Source organism: Heterodontus francisci, chromosome 20 (genome assembly GCF_036365525.1).
Source record: "Heterodontus francisci isolate sHetFra1 chromosome 20, sHetFra1.hap1, whole genome shotgun sequence".
NCBI lineage: Eukaryota > Metazoa > Chordata > Chondrichthyes > Heterodontiformes > Heterodontidae > Heterodontus > Heterodontus francisci.
The window spans coordinates 91,803,058-91,812,645 of record NC_090390.1 but is presented as its reverse complement, the minus strand read 5'-3'; the positions used below and the strand labels follow the sequence as shown (position 1 = coordinate 91,812,645).

The following is a 9,588-nucleotide window of genomic DNA, read 5'->3' as shown; positions in this document are numbered from 1 at the left end:
CACTGCATCCACCACCTTAAAAGTTCAGGCCCTCCACCACTGGCGCAGTGGTAGCAGTGTGTACCAGCTACAAGATGCACTGCAGAATCTTGCCAAGGCTCCTTCGACAGCACCTTCCAAACCCAAGACCTCTACCACCCAGAAGGACAAGGGCAGCAGATGCATGGTAACACCACCACCTGCAAGTTCCCCTCCAAGTCACACACCATCCTGACTTGGAACTATATTGCCGTTCCTTCACTGTCGCCAGGTCAAAATCCTGGAACTCCCTTCCTAACAGCACTGTGGGTGTACCTACACCATATGGACTTCAATAGCTCATCACCACCTTCTCATGGCCAATTAGAGATGGAGAATAAACCTAGCCTGGTCAGTGATGCCCAAATCCCATGACCAAATAAAAAAAAAAAAACTGGAGCAAAATGACAGATGAGCACAGATCGAGCAACATAGGCGCAAGCTCTGGTCACTGGATCTTCACACTAATTAAATACACAGAGGTTGACTATCTGTAAAGGTTGTGTCCAGGAGAATTAAACCGCTGAGAAGGTTACTGTGAGGAGAAACTGTGGCCAGAACCTACTCTGCAGAGCAATTCCTGGCACAGGATCATTCCGGGAATCCTCAACAACTCGCTATCCGTGCTATAAATCATCCAGCCAGGATTCTGAACCTCAGCCTTGGGGTTGAAAGAAGATCACACTTAAAGGAAGTTCTGAAAATATTTAATTTCATTCCATCAGAAAAATAAGATTAGGGACGAGATTCTGGGTCCAGATGTCACTGAGGCATAAATTAGCAGCAAGTCAGTTACTGAGTTCTCAAAAAGCAGCAGCTTCTTAGAGTTGATCGAATCATCACACTGTTCTTTTCTTCCTCTGTATTTTGTGGCCAGCTTTTGCCCCTCGCTGTGCAGCTTTAACCAGACCCTTGAACTGGCCACAAATCTTCGCTTTTTTCCTTCAGAGAGAAAACATTTTTTTTTAAAGAACAAAACAAATTCAAAACTGGGAACAGAAAATGTTGTGACCCACGTAACTCAAGTGTGACAATTCTTCCCTTCATTCAGACTGATCAAGGCCACGGCCCCTTGTTGCCCCAGTGCACACACTCCTGTCGTGATCAGGGTCACTGTTGCTCCCTCCCAGCAGCACCCAAGTCTCACCTTCTATTTAGCTGTGATTTGTTGAGTGGGACATAGGCAAAAGGATCCAGCTTTCCTCTCCGTTTCACATCCCCTCGTCCTTTCTGAGAATAGAGAGGCAAATGTCAAAATCTGTGTCAGATTTACTAGGAGCAGAGATTGAGGAAATGGAAGAATTATTAAAATGCTATCAGAAACAAATCAGCATTAAAATTATTTAACCCAGTGAGACTAGGCAGCAATCACACCAAGAGTGACATGTTTGCTCCCTCACAAATGTACAAGGCTCACACTCACCTTTGATTTATATTCTGCACCAAACTCTTTATTTCTCTTTGAAGGTGTTGGCCTGTGAATCCCGGAGCCTCCGGCTGAAACATTCAGCACAAATTAATAAATTTGGGGGGCAGGGTGGGGGGGGGGGGGGGGGGGCAAGGAAAGAGAACCCCCAAAAGCGACACTGCTCCCCAACATAGAGCTTCACCACCGCAAAACAGACCCTCACCACCACCACCACGCCCCCCGCCACAACACCAAGCCTCACCATCCCACACCGCACCCCCCCCAACCTCAGGACACCGGGCCTCACCGTCCCCAGCCACAATCCTTTCCCCGAAGGTCGCACACAACATTCACCTTTGGAATCCATTGACAACCCTGCACTGTAATCCACAAAACCAAAATGTAAAACACATCCTCTACTTCATCTTCATAATTGAACACTAAACCATAGGGAGGCGCACGGGGATTGAACACTAAACTAAACCGTAGAGAGGGATGTGGGGAGTGAACACTAAACTAAACCGTAGAGGGGGGTGTGGGGAGTGAACACTAAACTAAACCGTAGAGAGGGATGTGGGGAGTGAACACTAAACTAAACCGTAGAGGGGGGTGTGGGGAGTGAACACTAAACTAAACCGTAGAGAGGGGTGTGGGGAGTAAACACTAAACCACGGAGAGGAGCGTGGGGAGTAAACACTAAACCACGGAGAGGAGCGTGGGGAGTAAACACTAAACCACGGAGAGGAGCGTGGGGAGTAAACACTAAACCACGGAGAGGAGCGTGGGGAGTAAACACTAAACCACGGAGAGGAGCGTGGGGAGTAAACACTAAACCACGGAGAGGAGCGTGGGGAGTAAACACTAAACCACGGAGAGGAACATGGGGAGTAAACACTAAACCACGGAGAGGAGCGTGGGGAGTAAACACTAAACCACGGAGAGGGGCGTGGGGAGTAAACACAAAACCACAAAGAGGAGTGTGGGGAGTAGACACTAAACCACCGAGAGGAGTGTGGGGAGTAAACACGAAACCACGGAGAGGAGTGTGGGGAGTAAACACTAAACCACGGAGAGGAGTGTGGGGAGTAAACAATAAACCACCGAGAGGAGTGTGGGGAGTAAACAATAAACCACCGAGAGGAGTGTGGGGAGTAAACAATAAACCACCGAGAGGAGTGTGGGGAGTAAAAAATAAACCGAGAGGAGTGTGGGGAGTAAACACTAAACCACGGAGAGGGGCGTGGGGAGTAAATACTAAAACACGGAGAGGAGTGTGGGGAGTAAACACTAAAACACGGAGAGGAGTGTGGGGAGTAGACACTAAACCACGGAGAGGAGTGTGGGGAGCAAATACGAAACCACAGAGAGGAGTGTGGGGAGTAAACACTAAACCACGGAGAGGAGTGTGGGGAGTAAACACTAAACCACGGAGAGGAGCGTGGGGATCAACAGCATACTAAACTGTGGAGAGGGGCTTGAGGAGTGAATAACAAACCATGGAGAGGGGTATGGGGAGTGAACAATATACTAAATCCTGCCTGCCACCAGGGTCAAGGAAATCTCCTCGTGGCTGAAGAAGTACTTGGAGTGGGATGGAGAGGATCCATTTGTCGTGATCCATGCAGGAACAAACATATGTACAATTGAGGAATGATGTTTTGCAAAGAGTTTGAGGAGCTAGGGGACAAATTAAAAGGCAGAACCTCAAAGGTAATAATCTATGGATCACAATCTGAGTTGCCTACAAATTGGCATTTTTTAAAAAATATTCGTTCACGGGATGTGGGCGTCGCTGGCCAGGCCAGCATTTACTGCCCATCCCTAATTCCCGCTGACAAGGTAGTGATGAGCTGCCTACTTGAACCACTACAGTCCATATGGGGTAGGTACATCCACAATGCTGTCAGGAAGGGAGTTCCAGGATTTTGACCCAGCGACAGTGAAGGAACGGCGATATAGTTCCAAGTCAGGATGGTGTGTGACTTGGAGGGGAACTTGCAGGTGGTGGTGTTCCCATGCATTTGCTGCCCTTGTCCTTCTAGGTAGTAGAGGTCGCGGGTTTGGAAGGTGCTGTCTAAGGAGCCTTGGTGCGTTGCTGCAGTGCATCTTGTAGATGGTACACACTGCTGCCACTGTGCGTCGGTGGTGGAGGGAGTGAATGTTTGTGGATGGGGTGCCAATCAAGCCGGCAGCTTTGTCCTGGATGGTGTCGAGCTTCTTGAGTGTTGTTGGAGCTGCACCCATCCAGGCAAGTGGAGAGTATTCCATCACACTCCTGACTTGTGCCTTGTAGATGGTGGACAAGCTTTGGGGAGACGGGAGGTGAGTTACTCGCCTCAGGATTCCTAGCCTCTGACCTGCTGTTGTAGCCACAGTATTTATATGGCTAATCCAGTTCAGTTTCTGGTAAATGGTAGCCCCTAGGATGTTGATAGTAGGGGATTCAGCGATGGTAATGCTGTTGAATGTCAAGGGGAGATGGTTAGATTCTCTCTTGTTGTAGATGGTCATTGCCTGGCATGAATGTTACTTGCCACTTATCAGCCCAAGCCTGGATATTGTCCAGGTCTTGCTGCATTTCTACACGAACTGCTTCAGTATCTGAGGAGTCTCGAATGGTGCTGAACATTGTGCAACCATCAGCGAACATCCCCACTTCTGACCTTATGATGGGCAAGGTCATTGATGAAGCAGCTGAAGATGGTTGGGCCTAGGACTCTACTTTGAGGAACTACTGCAGTGATGTCCTGGAGCTCAGATGACTGATCTCCAACAACCACAACCATCTTCATTTGCGCTAGGTATGACTCCAACCAGCAGGGAGTTTACCCCGATTCCCATTGACTCCAGTTTTGCTGGGGCTTCTTGATGCCATACTCGGTCAAATGCTGCCTTGATGTCAAGGGTAGTCGCTCTCACCTCACCTCGAGTTCAGCTCTTTTGTCCATGTTTGAACCAAGGCTATAATGAGGTCAGGAGCTGAGTGGCCCTGGCGGAAACCAAACAGAGCGTCACTGAGCAGGTTATTGCTAAGCAGATGCCGCTTGATAGCACTGTCGACAACATCTTCCATTATTTAACTGATGTAAAAAGGAAGAGAGTGGCGAAAGTAAACCTTGGTCCCTTAGAGGCATAGACAGATGAAATTATATGGGAAATAAGGAAATGGCAGAGACTTTAAACAAATACTTTGTCGTCACTGCGGGAGGACACCTCAGAGGGGTCATGCAGCGAGGCAATATGGGTGGAGCTCAGGAATAGGAAGGGTGCAGTCACGATGTTGGGGGTTTTCTACAGGCCTCCCAACAGCCAGCGGGAGGTAGAGGAGCAGATATGTAGACAGATTTTGGAAAGATGTAAAGGTAACAGGGTTGTAGTGGTGGGTGATTTTAACTTCCCCAATATTGACTGGGACTCACTTAGTGCTAGGGGCTTGGATGGGGCAGAATTTGTGAGGAGCATCCAGGAGGGCTTCTTGAAACAGTATGTAGATAGTCCAACTAGGGATGGGGCCATTCTGGACCTGGTATTGGGGAATGAGCCCGGCCAGGTGGTCGAAGTTTCAGTGGGGGAGCATTTCGGGAGCAGTGACCATAATTCCATAAGTTTTAAGGTACTTGTGGATAAGGATAAGAGTAGCCCTCGGGTGAAGGTGCTAAATTGGGGGAAGGCTAATTATAACAATATTAGGCAGGAACTGAAGAATTTAGATTGGGGGCGGCTGTTTGAGGGTAAATCAACATCTGACATGTGGGAGTCTTTCAAACGTCAGCTGATTAGAATCCAGGACCAGCATGTTCCTGTGAGGAAGAAAGACAAGTTTGGCAAGTTTCGGGAACCTTGGATAACACGGGATATTGTGAGCCTAGTCAAAAAGAAAAAGGAAGCATTTCTAAGGGCTGGAAGGCTAGGAACAGATGAAGAACTTGAGGAATATAAAGACAGTAGGAAGGAACTTAAGCAAGGAGTTAGGAGGGCTAAAAGGGGTCATGAAAAGTCATTGGCAAACAGGATTAAGGAAAATCCCAAGGCTTTTTATACATATATAAAGAGCAAGAGGGTAACCAGGGAAAGGGTTGGCCCACTCAAGGACAGAGATGGGAATCTATGCATGGAGCCAGAGGAAATGGGTGAGGTGCTAAATGAGTACTTTGCATCAGTATTCACCAAGGAGAAGGACTTGGTGGATGATGAGTCTAGGGAAGGGAGTGCAGATAATCTCAGTCATCTCAATATCAAAAAGGAGGTGGTGTTGGGTGTCTTGCAAAGCATTAAGGTAGATAAGTCTCCAGGGCCTGATGGGATCTACCCTAGAATACTGAGGGAGGCAAGGGAAGAAATTGCTGGGGCCTTGACAGAAATCTTTGCATCCTCATTGGCTACAGGTGAGGTCCCAGAGGACTGGAGAATAGCCAATGTTGTTCCTTTGTTTAAGAAGGGTGGTAAGGATAATCCAGGAAATTATAGGCTGGTGAGCCTTACGTCAGTGGTAGGGAAACTATTAGAGAGGATTCTTCGGGACAGGATTTACTCCCATTTGGAAACAAACGAACTTATTAGCGAGAGACAGCATGGTTTTGTGAAGGGGACGTCGTGTCTTACTAACTTGATTGAGTTTTTTGAGGAAGTGACGAAGATGATTGATATGGGAAGGGCCGGTGGATGTTGTCTCTATGGACTTTAGTAAAGCCTTTGACAAGGTCCCGCCCGCATGGCAGACTGGTGCAAAAGGTGAAGTCTCACGGGATCAGAGGTGAGCTGGCAAGATGGATACAGAACTGGCTCAGAAGGACGTGGAGGCTTTGGAGAGGGTACAGAGGAGGTTTACCAGGATGTTGCCTGGTCTGGAGGACATTAGCTATGAGGAGAGGTTGGAAAAACTCGGATTGTTTTCACTGGAACGATGGAGGTAGAGGGGCGACATGATAGAGGTTTACAAAGTTATGAGCGGCATGGACAGAGTGGATAGTCAGAAGCTTTTTCCCAGGGTGGAAGAGTCAATTACTAGGGGACATAGGTTTAAGGTGCAAGGGGCAAAGTTTAGAGGGGATGTGCGAGGCAAGTTTTTTTTACACAGAGGGTGGTGAGTGCCTGGAACTTGCTGCCAGGGGAGGTGGTGGAAGCAGATACGATAGCGACGTTTAAGAGACATCTTGACAAATATATGAATAGGAAGGGAATCGAGGGATATGGGCCCCGGAAGTGCAGAAGGTGTTCGTTTAGGCAGGCATCAAGATCGGCGCAGGCTTGGAGGGCCGAATGGCCTGTTCCTGTGCTGTACTGTTCTTTGTTCTTTGTCACAGTAGAAGACACAAAAGACCTTTCAGAAATAGTGGGGAACCAAGGGTCTAGTAAAAATGAGGAACGTTGGGATATTAATAAAGAAATAGTACTGGAGAAATTAAAGGGACCTGAAGTCGACAAATCTCTGGAACCAGATGGCCTGCATCCTTGGGTTCTAAAAGAGGTGGCTGGAGAGATAGTGGATGCATTGACTTTAATCTTGCAGAATTCCTTACAATTCTAGAAGGTTCCCCACATATTGGAAACTACAGGCATAAGGGGGAAAAGAGAAAACAGGAAACTACAGGCCAGTTAGCCTGACATCAGTCACTGGAAAAGTGCTGGAATTGTTATTTAGAAAAACATAATATGATTAGACAGGATCAACATGGTTTTGTGAAGGGAAATCATGTTTGATAAATTTATTTGAGTTTTTCAAGGATGTAGCTGGCAGGGTAGATAAAGGGGAAGTATCTGATATAGTAGATTTGGATTTTCAGGAGGCATTCAAAAAGGTGCCACATGGAAGGTTGTTGCACAGGATAAGGCCTCATGAGATAAAAACAAGAAATGCTGGAAATACTCAGCAGGTCTGGCAGCATCTGTGGAGAGAGAAACAGAGTTAACGTTTCAGGTCAGTGACCCTTCATCAGAACTGGCAAATATTAGAAATGTAAAAGGTTATAAGCAAGTAAAGCAGGTGTGGGGCAAGAGATAACAAAGGAGGTGGTGTAAATAGGACAAGCTCACAGAATAGCTGACCAGAAGGTCGTGGAGCAAAGGCAAACAATATGTTAATGGTGTGTTGAAAGACATTAGTACAGATAGGGTATTAATGGACTGAAAATTGAACAGCCGCAAGTACAAATGTGAAAAAAAAAGTGGGTAAGCAAACTGAACAAACTAAGATGAAATAAAATAAAACAAACACAAAAATAAATTTTAAAAAGGAAAAATAAAAAAATAACGAAAAATAAAAGTAAAATGGGGGGGTGGGGGGGGGGGGCCCCATCATGCTCTGAAATGACTGAACTCAATGACACTACTCCAACAGGCCAAACTAGTGTTTTATAAAGGTTCAAAAAGATAGTGCAGTAATAGTAGGGGATTTTAATTACCCCAATATTAACTGGGACAGTTTTACTGTGAAAGGAATTGAGGGAGCAGAATTTTTGAGGTGCATTCAGGAGAACTTTTTTGCCCAGTATGTAGCAAGTCCAACAAGAGAGGGTGCAGTTTTAGACTTAGTTTTAGGAAATGAAGATGGGCAGGTGGAAGGAGTGGCAGTGGGAGAGCATTTTGGTGGTAGTGATCATAATTCAGTCAGTTTTAATATAATTATGAAAAAGGACAGAGATAGAACAGGAGTTAGAGTTCTCAATTGGGGCAAGGCCAATTTTACTAAACTGAGGAGTGATTTAGTGAAAGTGGACTGGAAACAGCTACTTGAAGGTAAATCAGTGTCAGAACAGTGGGAGGCATTCAAAGGGGAGATTCAAGGGGTTCAGAGTAAACATGTTCCCACAAAGAAAAAGGGGGGGGGGGGGGGGGGACAGCCAAATCTAGAGCCCCATGAATGTCAAGCAGCGTATATTGTAAGATAAGGCAGAAAAGGTAAGCTTATGTCAGACACAGAGAACTCAATACTACAGAAAGCCAAAAGGAGTATAGAAAGTGGAGAGGTGAAATCAAAGAGGAAATTAGGAAAGCTAAGAAAGGGCATGAAAGAATATTGGCAAGCAAAATCAAGATGAACCCAAAGATGTTTTATCAATACATTAAGAGTAAGATGATAACCAACGAAAGAGTAGGGCCCATAAAAGGCCAAAAAGGTAACCTATCTGTCGGGGTGGACATTGTTGGTACAGTTCTTATGACTTTATATTAATGACTTGGATGTAGGGATAGAAGATACTATAGCCAAATTTGCAGATGACACTAAAATAGGTGGGATAGTAAGTTGCAACAAAGAAATAAGAAATTTACAAATGGATATGGATAGGTTAGGTGAATGGGACAAAATTTGGCAGATGGAGTTTAACGTGGATAAGTGTGAGATTATCCATTTTGGTCGGAAGAATAGAAAGGCAAATTATTATCTAAATGGAGAGAAACTTCAAAGTGCTTTGGTGCAGAGGGATCTGGGTGCCCTCATGCATGAATCGAGAAAACTAGTTTCAGGTGCAGCAGGTAATAAGGAAGGCAAATGGAATTTTGGCATTTATTGCTAAAGGAATAAGAGTATAAAAGTAGGGAAGTGTTGCTGCAACTGTACAAGGCATTAGTGAGACCGCACCTGGAGTATTGCGTACTGTTTTGGTCCCCTTACTTGAGGGGGATGTAGTTGCATTGGAGGCAGTTCAGAGGAGGGTCACTGGATTGATTCCAGAGATGAGGGGTTTGTCTTATGAAGAGAGATTGAGAAGTTTAGGCCTTTGCTCTCTAGAGTTTAGAAGAATGAGAGGGGATCTAATTGAGGTATATAAGGTAATTAAGTGGATTGACAAAGTAGACGTAGAGAGGATGTTTCTTCTGGTGGGGCAATCTAGAACGAGAGATCATAGTTTTAGGATAAGGGGAGCAGATTTAAAACAGAGATGAGGAGAAATTACTTCTCTCAAAGGGTCGTGAATCTGTGGAATTCACTACCCCAGAGTGCGGTGGATGCCGAGACATTGAGTAAATTTGAGGAGATAGACAGATTTTAAATTAGTAATGGGTTGAAGGGTTATGGAGAATGGGCAGGAAAGTGGAGTTGAGGCCGAGATGAGATCAGCCATGATCGTACTGAATGGCAGAGCAGGCTCGAGGGGCTGAATTGCCGACTCCTGCTCCTAGTTCTTATGTTCTTAATGAATACTTTGCGTCTGTCTTCACAA

At 45.8% G+C, this 9,588-nt stretch overlaps 1 protein-coding gene across 1 annotated transcript in view; it reads right to left on the bottom strand.

The window, feature by feature from the left end:
• Nucleotides 1–709: 709 nt before the first annotated feature.
• The window catches only part of rrp12 (ribosomal RNA processing 12 homolog), a 103,405-nt gene continuing 94,526 nt past the window's right edge, over nt 710–9,588 (bottom strand). The window contains exons 32-34 of the mRNA XM_068053245.1: nt 1,442–1,515; nt 1,166–1,248; nt 710–960 (exon numbers count right to left, since the gene is read on the bottom strand). Coding sequence (XP_067909346.1) covers nt 858–960; nt 1,166–1,248; nt 1,442–1,515 — 260 coding nt within the window. The 3' untranslated portion in view covers nt 710–857. The remainder of the gene's footprint in view (nt 961–1,165; nt 1,249–1,441; nt 1,516–9,588) is intronic.